We start from the raw sequence: 18,492 nt of genomic DNA, 5'->3' as shown, positions 1-18,492 counted from the left end.
CGTTGACACTGTAAACTGAATTTCTGGTGAAATAATAGAACCACATAAGAAAACTTATTTTAAAAACTGTTAGCAAGTATCCATGTATACTTGAATCTACTGATTAAAAACCTTTTTTTAATTAATTAATAGCCACGTCTGTAGGACATTGATGGGTATGCCACTGGTCAATTTTTTAAATATGTAATCCTGACTGACTGTATACAATGATTTAATCTGCTTTTATGTCTGGTTTTTTAATGAAGTAATTCAGGTATTTAAAAAAATGTAGAAAATTACATAAGGAGGGCTCATGAACAACAAAAGCATTACAAAAATGAAATCCTTACACTAATTCCTCTCAATTCCATTCCTCTTCTTTCTCCCAATAACCACTATCCTTTATTTGGTGTTTATTGTTCTTATGTATGTCTTTATAATTTATATACATACACACATTGATCAACAGTATATAATATTGTTTTGCAGATTTAAAATAGTTTATACTTATGTATCATTCTGCAACATATTTTGCACTTAAATTGTTTCTGGTATTCAAGTTGATGAATATAGCTCTAGTTTGCTTATTCTAATTACTGTGTGATATTCCATTATATGAATGCTCCATAATTTATCTAGTCTCTTGATGATGAACCTCTAGGTTGTTTGTGATTTTTCACTCTTGGAAATAATGACTGCTTCACTGAATATTCTTACTCATGTTTTCTTATAACCTGGTGTATCTAGAATATATACCTAGATAGAATTGTAGGGTAATTGAATATGTATATCTTCAGTATTTTGAGAAATTGCTAAATTTATTTACAAGGTGATTTTTATAGTTTTCACTTGCACATTAGTGTTGGAAAGGTGCTGTTTTTTTTCACATCTTTACCCATTTGGTATCATTAGACTTTTGTTAGTCTGACAGGAGTGAAATGGCATTTTGTTGTGGTTTAATGTTCTTCTCCCTGAATAAGAGATAAAATATTTTTTCATGTTTATGTGACTATTTGGGTCCAGTCCTCTGTGATTTAAATCTGTTTATATGTTTGTCCATCTATTTTTTGGGTTGTCTTTTCCTTACTAAGTTTTAGGAGATCTTTAAATAATTTTGATACTAATCATTTGTAAGTTAAGTTGGATTGATTTTTGGTTCCACAGGAAAGTCCAGCCTTCTGAACTTGTAGGGAGTGTGTGGACCAAAGAAGATAAAGAAATAAATTCTCCAAATTTATTAAAAATGATTCGCCATACCACAAATCTCACCCTCTGGTTTGAAAAGTGAGTGTTTACTTATTCTGTCTTATTACTTCTTAATAATCATAATAGAAGTCATCTATAAGCTTAAATTCTGGCTAAAAATACATTTCTTCTTTTCTACATGAGGTGAGGAAATTGCATAATTGCATTTTAAGCCATGATTTTTTTTTTTTTTTTATTTTTGGTTAGGTGCATTGTGGAAGCAGAAAATTTTGAGGAACGGGTGGCAGTGCTAAGTAGAATTATAGAAATTCTGCAAGTTTTTCAAGATTTGAATAATTTCAATGGTGTATTGGAGATAGTCAGTGCAGTAAATTCAGTGTCAGTGTACAGACTAGACCATACTTTTGAGGTAAGTTTTAGGCTTAAATATTTTATCTTTTTTGGGGGGGAGATACAATTGATGTAAAAGACACTGGTTCTACCACCAGTAGTTTTGAATGAATCCTTTATAAGTCATCTTATTCCCTTAAATATATCAGTATACACTGGTAAGCCTAGGATTCTTCAAGGAATGTGAGACTTGAGACTCTGTTTAATATGCTACTTAAATGTAATGAAGTTCCAAATGGATTTTTCCAGTGACACATTGATTGTTTCAAATAAATGACAAGCATTTTAAATATAAGTATACAAATTACTTCAATTACCTTTAGTTTGATGTATACAGTCAAAGAAAGAGGAACATGGAGAGAAGTCTTTCTAAAACTTAAAATTCGTTTTTTTTAATTATATATAAGAGTACATGTTTAGTGTTTGTTATAGAAAATTCGGAAGATACAGAAAGTATATGTTAAAAAACACATACTCTTGGATCCAGAAATAAAAGTGCCAGACTGTATGGTTAATGTACAAAGATGTAGTTTCTGCAGCGTTAATTATAGTAGCAGAAAACCACTAGTAGTAGTAGTACTACTAGTAGTAGAAACAACCTGTATGTCCATAAATAGAATGACTTGAATACATTGTTCTACACCAACAGTGTAGAATACTATTCAGCTCTAGAAAAAAAGTGAGTAGGATCTGTGTATTGTATTAAAATAATATTTGTAATATTATAGGGGAAAAACTTTAGAACAATGAGTATAATACGATTTCATTTTTATGTAACAAAACAGAGCAAACCCTAAACATGTTAATGGAATTGCATGAGCATTGAGAAGAGTATGGAAAGATACATACTCTTTTCTTAACATTGGTTCTTTTGGTCGGTTATGATTAGAGGGGAGTGGAAGGCAAACTGCTTTCGTGTATGTATTTTTCTATTTGGGTGTTTGCATTTTATTTATTTGTATGAATTTTTCATATATGAAGGATATTAACAGTTGATTATTGCCAAATATTAATCTATTTAATAGATTAATAATTTTAATTCTGACTTTGAAAAACTCTAAAGTGTAATGTACTTATTTTGAGAGGTTTAAGTTTTAGTCTCTTAATATTAGGTATAGAACAGTATTTATAAAATATGTCTAAAGCCGAAAGAATAAAAATACAAACAACACCTGTATACCTGGTATCCAATTTAAGAACTCCCAATTCCATCTCCTTTTTCATCAGTTCAGAGCCAGTTACCATTCTGAATTTTGTTGCTTATTATTTTCCTATAGTTTTATTATTTGTATCTCTAAACAATGTACTATTTCATTTTGCATATTTCTTAATTATATATGAATATAGTTTTTCAAATGCTTTTTTTATGCAACATTATCTTCCTAAAATTCATCCAGGTTGGGGCACCTGAGTGGCACAGTCATTTATGCATCCAACTCTTGATCTTGGCTCAGGTCAAGATCTCACGGTTCGTGAGATAGAGCCCCGCATCAGGCTCTGTGTTGATAGCGTGAAACCTGCTTGGGATTCTTTCTCTCCCTCTCTCTCTGCCCCTACCCTGCTCACGCTCTCTTTCCAAATAAATAAACTTAAAAAAAAAAATTCATCCAGATTGTTTCTTGCTGCTATAGTTCATTCTTTTTCATAGCTGTATCATATTATAAGAATAAATTTACCAAACTTTATTTATTTATTCATTAGTTAATGGCCATTTGCATGTTTCCAGTGTGAGGCTATTATCAGTTATAGTGCCATGAACATTCTCTAAATAAATCCTAGTGCATGCATGCACAAATTTCTCTGTTATTTACCTAGAACTACTAGATGATAGGATATTGGTATCATTAGCTATACTAGAAAATGCCAAATTGTTTTCCCAAGTAATTGTACCAGTTTATACTCCCACCAGAAATGTGTGAGTTCTGGTTGTTTTACATTCTCACCAGTACTGGCATTGTCAGTCCTTTTCATTTTCTAGTCTTGTGGTTTTGGTTGATAAGCCCCTGATTTCTAATGAGTTTGAACCTCTTTTTAAACATTTATTGGTTCTTTGTATTTCTTCTTATGGAAATTTTTTGACTTTTTAATTGTTGAGTTTTTCTTTTGAATCTGTATGAGTTCTCTTATATACTGGAACTTAGCCTTTTGTCAGTTAGTGTGTGATAATATCTCTTGTCAGATCTTCCCTTTTCACCTTTTTTAAAATGTCTTTTGATGAACAAAAGTTCTTAATGTAGTCAAATTTATTTATTTTGTTTTTTATAATTTGTGCTTTTGGGTGTCTTGTTTAATTGATCTTCCTCTAAGATGTTAATGTTTTGTCTTTCACATTAAGTCCTTAATCTAGCTGAAGATAAGTTTTTCTTACATTTTTTAAAATGTTTATTTATTTTGGGGAGGGGGAGAGAGAGAGAGAGAGAGAGAGAGAGAGAGAGCGAGCCTGAGTGGGGGAGGGGAAGAGATAGAGGGAGACATAGAAGCAAGCTCCAGGCTCTGAGCTGTCAGCATAGAGCCCCTTGTGGGGCTCAAACCCACCAGCAGCGAGATCATGACCTGAGCCAAAGTTGGACGCCTAACTGACTGAGCCACCCAGGTACGCCATAGCTGGAAATAAGTTTTCAGTATGGAGTGTGGTTGAAGTTAAATTTCATGTTTTGTTCCATATGGCTGGCTAGCCAGTTGCTTCCATACGTTTATTGACAGTTTGATGGGAGTTGCATTGGTTATATAAATTGCAGTTGGTTCAATTGATGAAGAACTGACAATTTTACAGTGAGTTTTCCAAACCATGATCATGTGTATCTCTCCATTTATTTATTCATTTAATAAAGTTTTATGGTTTTCTTCATGAAGATCTCATACCTTTTTGTTAGATTTATATTAGAATATTTTTTAATATCTTGTTTTCTTTATTGATGGTATCTAAAAATGCAATTGATTTTTGCCTATTTTATATCCAGAAACTTTGCTAAATTCTCTGATTAATACTCTATATGTAGATTTATTTCTTCACAGACAGTTATTTCCTCTGTGAATACTGACAATTTTTCTTTTCATTTTCTAGAACTTTATTTTTTTTGTTCATGCTAGTTAGGACTTCTGTATAGTACTGAATAAAAGTTAACAATGCAGTCACCTTTGCTTTTTCCTTAAGTTAAAGGAAATGCATTGAATAGTTTCTGTCAAGTATAAAGTTTGCTCTCTCTCTCTGTGTGTGTGTGTGTGTGTGTGTGTGTGTGTGTGTGTGTGTACTTACAAGGTTAAAAATAAAGTAATTAATTTGTAACAAATGTAATAATGAAATATAAAAGAAATGACTCTGCTTACTTGCTTTACTAAATTTTCATTCAATTCTTCTCTCCCTCCCACACCCTTCTCCTCCTTAGCAAAATCTTACCCTTAACCCAAAAAGACCTTTCAGTATAAAGTACAAAAATATTTGAATGCTTTGGGACTATATTTCTCTCCTATAGCTATAACTTGAAACTCTGGCTAATCAGAAATATAACTAATAAGGTCTTGGGAAGAATTTTTTATTGCTTAATCATCTAATTTACATCAAAAAAACTGAAAAGTTTTATATTTATAGATAAATAATTTCAGGCAAGTACAGAAAGAAATACTACACATCCTTAATTTAAAAAGTTATTTTTCAGATATTTGCAGAATTTTATAAAATTCCAAACTCTGTGTTCATAAAATATGATTGAATTGTAAAAAACAAATTATATTCACTTCATATATTTTAAAGGCATTGCAGGAAAGAAAAAGGAGAATTTTGGATGAAGCTGTGGAATTAAGTCAAGATCACTTTAAAAAATACCTAGTAAAACTTAAGTCAATCAATCCACCTTGTGTGCCTTTTTTTGGTAAGTTACTAAATATAGATTTATGCTTACATTTTAGGTACAGTTTTTTGTAGCCAAGAGATACCAGCCTTTAAAGGCAGATTGTCCCAATTTTTATATCTGAGCATATCTCAGATAGTAGCTGTTCATATTGATAAATAAAGTCTCTACTTCCCTGTCTTTAACATAAGGTTATAAAAATTATCTCATAGAGTTGTTGTAAGGAGCTCTGTAGAGTCTTTCTATAGAAGCACTAATCCCATTCAATAGGGCTCCATCTTCATGATTTAAGCATTTCCTGAAGACCCCATCTCCCAATACTATCACATTGGGCATTAGGATTTCAACATAGGAATTTTGAACAAACATGTATGCCTGTGTATACACACACATACACAACCAGTTATGTTAACCAAAAACATCTCTAGCCAATCCCAAATATCCCCTATAGGACAAAATTGTCCCCCCCATTGAGAGCTACTGATTTAAATGAACCCATAATTATGTATGAAAAAGGAGCTAAAAACTTTCTTACTATCCCAGAGTGAGGAATAATTCTTTTTCTATCTAAATTATGGGCTTTGGGAAAACAGAGGATTAGTTTACAAATCTGTAGTCTTATCACCAGAATTGGCTTAAAATTTATTGATCATTATTTAAGATCATTGGCATTAAATATTTATAATCAAATATTAAAATGGTTAGAACATATATAACACTTATAATTTAGACTTTGTGAGTGAATCCTTTTATTTTAGGCTATTAGTCTAAGAAAGAAATTAAGCCTTTTCTAAACCCTAATTTTCTTTTTATTTTTAATTCTTCCCATGTTAAAAAAATTCCTAATGTAAAATTGATTAATACGCCTATCAGAGACTTAACATTTTAGGGGTAGAATTGCTGGATTATAGGATGTCTTTCAACTTTATTAGAACAGTTGTTTTTTCAAATGGTTGATCAAGTAACAAATTTTATAACTTCAAATACTTTTTTTTACTAGGAATATATTTAACAAATATTCTGAAAACTGAAGAAGGGAATAATGATTTTTTAAAAAAGAAAGGGAAAGATTTAATCAATTTCAGTAAGAGGAGGAAAGTAGCTGAAATTACTGGAGAAATTCAGCAGTATCAGAATCAACCTTACTGTTTACGGATAGAACCAGAAATGAGGGTAAATATTTTCTTTGCTTATCCTTAAAAGAGAACATAATAAATCCTCTGCAATCTGTAAGAAATATCATAACCACGCGTTATGCCACCTATTTTACTATAAAAATAATATAGTAAGTTAATAATTAATAGATAGAAGTAAATATTAGATGTTCTGTGCTAACAATATGCAGTAATTATTACTAGGTACTGGAGGCCTGGCTGGCTCAGTTGGTAGAGCATGTGGCTTTTGATCTCAGGGTTGTAAGTTCGAGCCCCATAGTTGGGTGTAGAAATTACTTAAAAATAAAATCTTAAAAATACATATATTAGATAGTTTCTCAGAGTATTGCTTCTTTGTGCAATTGTTTCAAATAATACGTTCAAAAAATGAATGACGAAATGGAATGTAACTCTGATGTCCATGTATAAAAAGAAAGTCCGCTACTGGTGCTATCATTGATTGATAGCCATTTTAGATATTTTACATGTGCCAATGTAACATTAAGTAATTAATTTCTTCATAAGAACGCTGGGTTTAAAATAGGGGAAGAGGTTGGTTGTATGTATGCATAGCAAAAAATTATTTTTTTTTAACATTCTATCAATTGATATTCTATTTTGAGCAGTGGTTCATAACATTGATTCTGTAGTACTATAAGATGTGGGATAGTGTCTAAATCATAGTAAATTATGATACTATGTTTATGTTAAATGAATTTTATTGTGTTACACTTATTTGAAATTCAGAACAAATAATAGCTATTGGAATAAGTTCACCTGTCACATTAAAAATTGTGTTAAACTTTCAGACTTAATCTGTAGGTTAGGCATATTAAGTGAAAATGGCCACCATGACTCCCACCCTCCTAAATTATAAGATGGTAACTATTCTTTGTTCTGAGTTCAAAACAAAATACCCTAGTCCTAAGAAAGAATGACCTAGGGTACGCCATTATGAAAACATAGATACCTGCTTTAAAGAAAATGATGCTGGTGGTCCCATATTTCATTCTCTTCCCTCAACATTAGGCCAGCCCTCTGTGATGTGCAACTTCATAGGTCTAAAGAAATATGTTCTTGAAGCCCAGATTAGAGTTTATAATACATTTTCCCAGAGAAATAATGTTAAATTGTAGTTGGGTATATTTCAAATAGAACTTTTCACATTCATATCTCAGTAACTCCTAATAGTTTTTTGTGATCTGGTCTAGACTTCCTACCATCATTTATAGCATTCTTCTTGGGGATGTGGGAGCAAAGAATGCTTTCTTTATGATTGAGTCAAAATAAATTTAAACATAGACAAAGTAGCTATTCACTTTTCAAGCCATAGTTAAGTGGTGTTTAAAAATAGAGCAAAGGGTGAGAAAATCAAGAATACTGCTATTATAACTTTATTAAAGGCTTTAAATTACTGTTGGTTCATATGATTTAATTTGGCTAACCTGAATAGAAGAACAAGTTGATTCAATATTGTTAGAATAATATAATTTTCTTGACATTGGCAGAAAGCCTGAAAAATGGAGAATTTTATATCAGAAATTCTAAAGCTCATTTTGCCTACCCTTAAAGTGAAAAACAATACTTATTTTTACATATGCTTCTAAACCACTTCAAAATTTAATAAAGTTAAATCTAATGATTTGCTTCTAAGGAATTTTTCTGAGGAAATCATCAGAAATGTACAGAAAACTATGCACAAGAAGTTAATAATAATACTAATTATTGTAATAACAAAGAATTAGACAGCACTGTTGTGGATAACTGCCTATATGGAGATAAGTGAAATATATTTTGGAACATCCATATGATTAAATACACCAGAGCTAAAATTTGTGTTTTATAAATAAGCCACCAATAACTGTGGTGTGGTCCCAATTTTGCAAAATAACCCCCCCAAAACTAATATATGTATATATGCATATATTCACACAGTAAAAACATTGGAACTATATTCTATTAGTAAAATATTAACAGATCTCTGGTTAGTGAGATTGCTATTTATATTCCTTTTTGCCCTTTGCTAAATCATCTAAATTTCCTACCTAAAAACTTAAATTTAAGCTTAGAAAATATTTTTCCTTAAAGACAAGAAAAGTTATTTTACTAGAGGTTAGCACAGATAAGTTTATAGTTATTCTTGAAATTACTTTTGAATTTGAATAGAACTTAATCCAACTTATCTTTTTTTTTCTCCCCAATTATCAAAAGTTTCATTGTGGGCACCTGGCTGGCTCAACATGCAACTCTTATTCTTGGAGGTGTGAGTTTGAGCCCCATATTGGGTGTAGAGATTACTTAAATAAAATCTTTCTTTAAAAAAAGTTTTATTTTTAATTTTAACTATAATTCTGTTCTAAGTACTTTTATTTTATTTTATTATTTAAAAAAAAATTTTAATGTTTATATCTGAGAGAGAGAGAGAGACAGTGCAAGTCGGAGAGGGGCAGAGAGAGGGAGACAGAATCTGAAGCAAACTCCGGGCTCTGTGCTGTCAGCACAGAGCCCGACGCAGGGCTCCAACTCAGGAGCCATGAAATCATGACCTGAGCTGAAGTCAAATGCTTACCTGACTGAGCGGCCCAGGTGCCCCTACATACTTTTATTTTGGAGAGAGAAAATGAGTGTGAGTGGGGGAGAGGCACAGAGTGGGAGAAACAGAGAAAGAGAGAGAATCCCAAGCAGGCTTCACGCTCAGTGCAGAGACCCTTGTGGTTCAGGGCTCCATCCCACAACCCTGGGATCATGACCTGGCTGGAATCAAGAGTCAGACATTCAACTGACTGAGCCACCCAGGAGTCCCCTAAACACTTTTGATAGCTTATTGGTGATAATCATCTTGTTGTTATACTGAATAGAAGTAATGTTAACTGAGGGATACTGAGCCATTAAGATGGTAATAAATGAAAATCTGTTCATCTTTATAGAAAATGAAGACTAGAATATACAGCTCCCATAGAAATTATACAATTTTATTTGCAAGGAGGGAGATTGAAACAATCTTGTGAACTCTAAGACATGATCCCTTAGTATGTTGATAATTTTTTTTTGTTTTAAACTGGTGAAATGCATATTCCAAAAAGATCTAAAACATACTTACAGAAATTTGTTTAATTCCAGAGATTCTTTGAAAACCTTAACCCCATGGGAAGTGCTTCTGAAAAGGAGTTTACAGATTATTTGTTCAATAAGTCATTAGAAATTGAACCCCGAAACTGCAAACAGCCACCTCGATTTGTAAGTTCATTACAATTCTGGAAAAATTGTTTTTAAAATTTTTTTTGGAAAAATTGTTTTTTTACAACAGTTTTCAATATTTAATATAACATTACCGTTAAAATTCTAATTTACTTGAATAACTATTTTTCAGTCTTTTGTTTTACACTATACTATTTCTAAAGTTATATATATTGTGGGGGGGCAATGTTATTAGCCTTTTGATGAAGTCTGGTTTATCGTTTATCTTAGTAGGACTTATTTATCTGTCAGCTTTTAATCCTTCATAGTATAAGGGGGAAAGTTGTGAGAAAGTGAAAACCTAAAATGATAGGTAAGCTGAATGGAACAGGAAATGAAAAGACCTGGGAAAAGGAGTGAGCAAGTGTATCCCGGTTTTTCTGGCTTAACCATGACTCCTGTCGTTAGAGCACCATAGTCCATTGTTGCCAGTGGAACGAACTTCGTGCTAAAAGTTGCTGCTACAGTTCCTAGTTATTCCTGGGTTTATAGTGGCAACAGAAGTAGTGGAAGACCAATTCTAAGTAGTTGAACTGGAAGCAAAATGTGGGAGAAAGCAAAATCATTTATAACACACCTACTTTAGGCCAAGAAGTAAGCATGGTAGTTTCATGTTATCTCCTCTTGACAGCAATTGTAAATATAGATCTTATTCTCATTTTACAAATCTCAAAACTGAGGCTCAAAGAAGTTAAATAACTTTTTCAAGGCTGCAAAGCTAGATATTGGCACAGTTGAGATTTTAATTGAAGTTACTGGAATCTGAGTTACATGTTTTTTTATTAGGTTACCACTGTGAGAGTTTAAAAAGAGGGGTGGAAGTTGAGGGTAGGAGACAATGATAGCATTTTTGCCAAAGACTTTAAAGTGCCATCATAGAGGTTGGCGATTTACTGTTAGGAAGAAAAAAAAAAGACCTTTTTTTTTCCTGATGCACCTAACATATATTGCACATATTGTGCCTACAGTAAATATGTGTAAAATTGATATCAATGAATTGAAGAATTGAATTGTTTGGGGAGCAACAAGTTTTCACACAGATTTTCAACATTTTTATTTCTGCAGTATGAAGAGAGGTTTACTTGTATTCAAGTCCATCTTAAAATTAAGGCAATCAAATTCTGAAGTGTTCTACTAGAATGTTACAGGGTGTTTTGCAGATTGGGATTTGATTGTACTGTCTTAACTATATGATAAGAATTAATAAGGTTGTGCTAAGCCTTAAAAATAAAGTATATGCAAATTAGTAATGGTAGTTATTTTGCTTTTCCTAGCCTAGGAAATCAACTTTCTCTTTAAAATCTCCTGGAATAAGGCCTAATACAGGCCGACATGGCTCTACCTCAGGCACTTTACGAGGTCATCCAACACCATTAGAAAGAGAACCATATAAGATAAGCTTTAGTCGGATTGCTGAAACTGATCTTGAATCAACTGTGTCAGCACCAACCTCTCCAAATACGCCATCTACTCCACCGGTATCTGCTTCTTCAGACCTTAGTGTGTTTTTAGATGTGGATCTCAACAGTTCCTGTGGTATGTATTTGATAAAACCATTTGTTAAAAAAGGAATCTTATGTTTCAGATAATTCTTCTCATCATTTTAATTAGGGAACTTTAGAATCCTTTGCACACTATATTAGTGTGGAAAGTGGCATTTAAATGTGAAAATAATGATTAACACAAGGGACTAAAGCATTATTTGTGTATTGTTTATGCATTTATTTTCTAATTTATTCATTAAACAAATACTTATTTAGTACCTTTTGGGCCCCACTACTACTCTAAAGGGAGCAATAGACAGTAAGAAAACAAGAGATAAGTTTTGTGAAAGAAGTTTAAAAAGAGTCTGTGCTAGAGAGAGAACTACTCATGCTAAGAAAGGAAAAACATCCAACCTACAAAGGTAACTATGCAGGTTCATTTCTTTTAAAATATGGCAATAGAGGATGATAAAATTCTGTACTCTGTTACTACATTTGTTACTTTATGCAAACATATTTTTAAAGTAAAACCATACATTTTACCTCTCTTTTCAAATTAACTTTTCTCATTCCAATAGGCAGCAATAGCATCTTTGCTCCAGTCCTCTTGCCACATTCAAGTAAGTGAGTTGATTCTAATGAAGTGACTGTACAGATAATAATCGAGTTGACTAAATTTGTATATGGGTATTTGGGTTTTGGCAACATTAAAAATTTTTTAAGAAATGAATAAAATTCTTATAAATAAGTGTAATTATTTGCTTAAAACTCAGAATTTTGGAGGCACTTGAGTGGCTCAGTCAGTTAAGCGTCCAGTTTTGGGCCAGGTCATGATCTCACAGTTCACGAATTCTAGCCTCACATTGGGCTGTCAGCATAGAGCCCGCTTCAGATCCTCTGTCCCTTCTCTCTCTGCCTCTCTCCTGTTTGTGCTCTCTCTCTCTCTCAAAAATAAATAAAATGTTAAAAAAAAATTTTTTAATAAAAAAACCTCAGAATTTTGAAGGCATTTTCCCATTGTCCTCTTGGTTTCGTGCTTGCTTTTTAGAAGTACAATGTCATTCACTCATAAATTATTCATGCATAGTTTTAATTTTTATTATATTTTTAAGTTTATTTTGAGAAGGAGGAGAAGGGGGAGGGCCAGAGGGAGGGAGAGAAAAAAAGTCCCAAGCAGGCTCTACACTGCCAGCACAGAGCCCAATGTGCGGCTCAGACTCACAAACCATAAGATCATGACCTGAGCCAAAATCAGTAACTGAGTGAGCCACCCAGGCACCGCTCATGCACAGTTTTTAAATGCCTATGTGCAGGCACTATTCTAGGGCGCAAGAGATAGAACACTGAACAAAATAAATAGAAATTCTCTGTCAGTGACCCTATAGTTTCAGTCCTTTTTTTTTTAAACTAGAGTATACTTGCGGTAGCAAAGGGACCCCAAAATACAGTGCCTTAAATGGAATGGAAATCTGTTTCTCACAATTGCAGGCCAAGTAGACAACTCTGCTCCACAAGCTAGCAAGGCAGTTCAGGATTCTCAAAGTGGGGCTTCCATCTTTGAGTTTTGACCAACTGGTTCATTTTCCAGCCAGCAGGAAGGTGAAGGTCAAGGAGTTTTGTTAGAAAAACGTGATCTGGGAGTTGTTCTCTCACATTATTCTGCTTTCTTCCCAAAATTTAGTTACACAGACATTCCTAGCTACAAGGGAGGCTAAGAGATGTTGTCTGTAACTGGGAAGCCTTTTGTCTTGCTAAAATACATAGGATCCTATTACTGAAAGGAAGAAAAGGAAAGGTGCACTGGGGGACAGTTAGCAGTGTTTACCACAATATATTCAAGAAACTTCTAGGATCTTCTGTTTTTATTTCTAATGTTCTACACATACATATACAATGATCTGCTTTGATATGGGTCATTTTTTTCTTTAATTTTACTGTCTACTTATTAAGCCCTTTAAATTTAGAGATTCATGTCTTTGATGTCTATAAAATGTTCCTTGTATCATTGCTAATAATTTCCTCCCAAACACATTCTCTGACTTCCTTTTTTGAGCTCCTTTTCCATATTGTACATCCTAGATTGAGCCTCCAACTTTATTTTGTCTCCTATTGTCCATATCTTTGTTTTCTTGTTGTGTTTTTCACAAGATTTCCTCATTTCATCTTCCAACTCTTCTTTTTTTTTCATCTACAATGATTTTGAATTTCCAAGAAATTCTTTCTAGTTACCTCTGATCATGCCAATTTTATGTCACCCTGTTGTCCTGGTTTTGTGGATTCACTGTCTTATCTCCTGTAGGATTTGGTGTTTTTTGGAAAAAATTTTTGCTTTGTTTCTTATATTATTTCCTTTCTGAGTTCCCTCTATTAGTTGTAGTCTCTTGTCTTTCATATTAGAGGTTTTCTTTTCTTGTTTGGTATCCTTAGCTTTTCATATGTTAGAGTGAGGCAAGATAAAGTGATGGGAAATACTATATCCATGGGCAAAGCTTGTTGACTTCTAGGTTTCACTGTGAATAGAGTGATGAGAAATTTTTACTTAGGAAATCCCCAAATGTCAGAATCTGTGAGGCCTCTTCTCTAGGAATGTTTAGTTTTTCCAAAGAAAGATCTTCAAGTCTTCTGCCTGGGTGGTCTCAGCATTTAATATAAAATCTGTGTTATCAGCACAGTCCAATGTTTAGATTCACCAGAAAATAAAATCCCCAATCTCCTATCGAGTTGTAATTGTTCTTTACATAGATTTAATCAAGTTTTTTGTTTTCATGTCCATGCCTTCCATTATACCAAGTGCCTTTAAGTCCTGATCCCTCCTTTAATTCTGTGGACACATTAACTGCTGTTTGACAGTATCACTAACTATAGACATTTGGGTTTCATCTTCCTCCATTTGTCTCCTTCATGTACATTGTAGTCCACCTTCATGTACTGAAACTTCAAGATTCAGTTGTTTCTTGGCTTCAGTGAAGTTTGTATGTTTCTTTTTTTCCTTGTTGTTCTGTGGTGGAAATGTTTTTACTATGTATATTTGTTTCTTCTAGTGCTGCTATAACAAAGTACCACAGACTGAGTGACTTAAAAGAACACAGTTCTAGAGGATATAAGTCCAAAAATCAAGGTGTTGACAGGGCCTTGCTCCCTCTGAAACCTTTGAGAATCTTTCCTTGCCTCTTCTAGCTTCTGGTATTTGCTAATTATCCTTGGCATCCTTTGGTGTATAGGTGCATCACTTCAGTCCCTGCCTCTGTTGTCACATGGCCATCTTCTCCCTGTTTGTTTCTTTGTCCCTACTCCTCTTCTTATAAAGACACCAATCATACTGGTTAGGGCCCACTTTGATCCTAACTTGATTACATAGCTGTGAAGACCCCATTTCTAAATAAGGTCATATTCACAGGTACTGAGGGTTAGGACTTCAGCATATCTTTTGAGGGGACACAATTCAACCCATAACACCATGCCATTTTAGAACCAGCAGTTCTAGACATTATTTTGGATGGCAATAAAATATGCTTTCTATATGATAAAGAAAATTTCATCTTGAAATTTAATGGAGGATGTTAAGAATAGCTGCATAAAATTCTGACTCCCTAAAACAAATCCTGAAAGAAAGAACATTGTACATATGAAAAGTGCTCACATACAGTGAGTAAAACAGCAAGACTCCATTAACAGTGGACATGAATAGACAGTTCACATGAAAGTAGGAGCAAGCCTATGTTAAAAGGTACTCTCATATGTTATTTATCCCTTGTAAATTGGTGTATTAGTATGACCCTTTTGGAAAGAAATCTGTAAACAATATGTCAAACCATAAAAATGTTCATACCCTTTGGCTTACTCATGCAATTAGGGAATTGAGTACTTTGTAACAGCTACTCTGGTAGATGCTACAGATTCAGTGGCAAACCAGAAAGATCAAGTTTCTGCCTTCATTAATACAAAATACCAACTTTGGGAAGAAGTCATATACATGATCACATTGTTCCTCCCACTCTCTTGGTTCTTCTATTTTACTTTCAGCTCACTAGTCTGTCTTGCTTGTTTCTCTTCATATTTCCAGTCAGCAAAGATTGGAAGGTTACAAGATTCAGTCCCTGGACCTCTTCTCACTCACTTGTTTGGCCCACTCAGTCTTATATTATCTCTATATTGATAATTCCCCATTTTTTTTAATCTACCTGGAACCACTTGACTTTTTGACTCATACACTCAGTGACCTTTGACATCTCTATTTGGACATTGAATAAGAATCTCAAACTTCTCCAAAACTGAACTTGTTTTCATCCCCTGCAAAGTAGTTCTTCCCATAGCCCCTTATCCCAGCTTTAACTGTATCTAATTACGTAGGCCAAAAATATTAGAGTTATCTTTTATTTCTCTTTCTCATACCCCCAATGTGATTCATCAATAAGTCTTGTTTACCCTCAGAATATATCCAGAATGTAACTGTTTCTCACCATCTCTACTGCTGTCACCTTGATCCAAGTCACCACTGTAGTAGCATTTTAACTTCCCACCTTCCCCACAGTCTGTTTTCAATATAGCAGCCAGGTCCTTTTAGAATGTAAGTTAGACTTGTCTCATAGCCCCCCAGTGGCTTTCCATCTCAAAGTAAATGCCAAAGTTCTTTCAAAGGGCCCAGAACGTCCTATGCATTTTAGCCTCTTTCGATATATCAGACTTCACCACCTACTGTTTTCTCCCATCACTCACTCTGCTCCAGCTACTCTGCCTGATGCACACAATAGATGTATCCCCACATTAGGACTTCTGCCTTTGCCATTCCCTCTGCTTAGAATGCTCTTTACCCAGTTGGCCTCATGGCAGGCTCCCTTGCCTCCTTCAGGCTTTTGTCCAGTGTTACCTGAGTGAGGCCTTCCCTAGTCACCCTATTTAAAATTGCTCCCCTCCTATCTTTTCCTATCTTCCTTCCCTACCTAATATATCTTCTTCTAATTTATGACCATAATACTTTTACTTATTTACCATGTCCACTTTCTCTCCCCAATGCAGAATATAAGCTCTGTAAAGACATGAATTTTTGCCTGTTGTGGTTCACTACTATATTGCCATAGTGCCTAGAACAGCGCCTGGCACTATAGCAGGTGCACAATAAGTATTTGTTGAATAAATGGATGGACGGATGGCAAAAAAATTGGAAGTAACTTACATAGCTAACTAATATTACAGAAATTGTTTAGTAAATTATCCTACATTCTAGTTTTAAACACTGAAGCTATTTAAAATGCTCACAAACACTAATCTTGTAGGGAAGTGGGGTTTTTTTTATCGTTTTTAAATTTTTTGAGATAGAGGTAGAGCAAGCTCATGAGTGGGGAAGGGGCAGAGAGAAAGGGAGACACAGAATCTGAGCAGGCTCCAGGCTCTGAGCTGTCAGTACAGAGCCAGGCATGGAGCTTGAACTCATAACCTGTGAGATCATGACCTGAGCCGAAGTCAGAGATTTAACCAACTGAGCCACCCAGGTGCCCCAAGGAAGTGTTCTTGATAGAAAAATAAAATTGTGTTGATGCTTCAGCAAGGATTGTTGACTGCCTGCTATGGAGAAGTATAACATAGTGGTTTTGTGGTCTGACTGTAGAGTCAGACCTATATTCAGAAGCTCTCACAGCTTTTCTACCATCATTTAGATATTTTCCACTTCCATGAGTGTGTGTTTCTGTAAGGAAGGGAAGACCCACTTAAGTCTGACTTAAACAGTAAAAAAAACATTCTGATTCACATAACTGGAAGTCTAGAGGAAAGCTACTTTAAGATTTGTTGAATCAGTGGCTGAGTGATGTTATCAAAGACCAGGTTTCAACTCTTCATTGTTTTGGCTAAATTACCAGCTTTATCTAAGACTGTTTTTCTTCAGGGTCATAAGAGTGGTAGCGGGAGCATAACAGTTTGTGTGCTTTGCTTCTTTATTCCATCAGGTAAGAAGAAAAGAGAGGTACAGAAAAGAGAGACAGACTGGCAGAGTACTTTTCCAGAAGGGCAAGGAACTTTGTTTTCAGTAGCTGCTAGCACATCTTCCAAATGTAAACTAGGTAACATGCCTTCAGCTAAACCAGTCACTGTGGCTGAAGGATTGGATTACTCTATTGATTTGGTCTAATCAGGCCCCATCTCCAGACTTAAGGGATAAGGTCAGCTTTCCCTGAAGCACAGGACTACATGTATAAAAGGAAGGTAGATTAGAAATCTGATCATGTTAAAAGAGTGAGTCCTGTGCCCCCTTCTTTGTTTTCCTTTTTACTTTTAAAAACATATTTATTATTGGGGCGGCTGGCTGGCTCAGTCATTAGAGCATGCAGCTCATGATCTTGGGTCATGATTTCAAGCCCCATGTTGGGCACAGAGCTTACTTTAAAAAAGTATTTATTATGGAAGTATAGTTGACATGCAGTATTATATTAGTTTCAGATATTCAACATAGTGATTTGACAGTTCTCTATATTGCTCCATGTTCACCATAAGTGTTGTTATAATATTGACTATATTCCCTATGCTGTTTTTTTCATCTCTTGGACTTATTTATGTTATAACTGGAAGTTTGTGCCTCTTAATCCCTTTCACCTATTTTGTCCATTCCCTTACCCTCCTCCCCTCTGGCAGCCACCAGTCTGTTCTTTGTGTTTATGAGTCTGTTTCTGGCTTTTTTTTTTTCCAGAACTCACATAAAAGTGAAATCATATGGTATTTGCTTTTTCTTTGTCTGACTTACCACTTAGCATACCCTCTTGGTCCATCCATATTGTCACAAATGGCAAGATCTCATTCTTTTTTGTGGCTGAGTAATATTCCAGTGTGTGTGTGTGTGTGCGCGCGCGCACGCGCACGCACATGCACCCCATATCTTCTTTATCCATTCATCTACTTTTTAAAATGTTTATTCATTTTTGAGAGAGACAGAGCATGAGTGGGGGAGGGGCAGAGAGAGGGAGACACAGAATCCAAAGCAGGCTCCAGGCTCTGAGCTGTCAGCACAGAGCCCCACGCATGGCTTGAATCCATGAACTGTGAGATCATGACCTGAGCCGAAGTTGGACGCCCAACCAACTGAGCCACCCAGGCGTCCCTATCCATTCATCTATTGATGGATACTTGAGTTGCTTCTATATATTGGTTATTGTAAATAATGCTTCACTGAACACAGGGGTACATATATCTTTTTCAATTAGTGTT

The 18,492-nt window shown here is 34.4% G+C and overlaps 1 protein-coding gene across 2 annotated transcripts in view; it reads left to right on the top strand.

The window, feature by feature from the left end:
* The window catches only part of SOS2 (SOS Ras/Rho guanine nucleotide exchange factor 2), an 88,562-nt gene that overhangs the window by 65,911 nt on the left and 4,159 nt on the right, over positions 1–18,492 (top strand). For both annotated transcript variants that reach the window (XM_027065675.2, XM_027065674.2), the window contains 7 exons: positions 1,144–1,263; positions 1,432–1,594; positions 5,327–5,444; positions 6,424–6,596; positions 9,698–9,814; positions 11,089–11,350; positions 11,877–11,918. In XM_027065675.2, coding sequence (XP_026921476.1) covers positions 1,144–1,263; positions 1,432–1,594; positions 5,327–5,444; positions 6,424–6,596; positions 9,698–9,814; positions 11,089–11,350; positions 11,877–11,918 — 995 coding nt within the window. The remainder of the gene's footprint in view (positions 1–1,143; positions 1,264–1,431; positions 1,595–5,326; positions 5,445–6,423; positions 6,597–9,697; positions 9,815–11,088; positions 11,351–11,876; positions 11,919–18,492) is intronic.

The sequence above is a fragment of the Acinonyx jubatus genome, chromosome B3 (assembly GCF_027475565.1).
Source record: "Acinonyx jubatus isolate Ajub_Pintada_27869175 chromosome B3, VMU_Ajub_asm_v1.0, whole genome shotgun sequence".
Lineage (NCBI taxonomy): Eukaryota > Metazoa > Chordata > Mammalia > Carnivora > Felidae > Acinonyx > Acinonyx jubatus.
The sequence above is the reverse complement of the archived record's forward strand: the minus strand, read 5'-3'. Positions and strand labels throughout refer to the sequence as shown.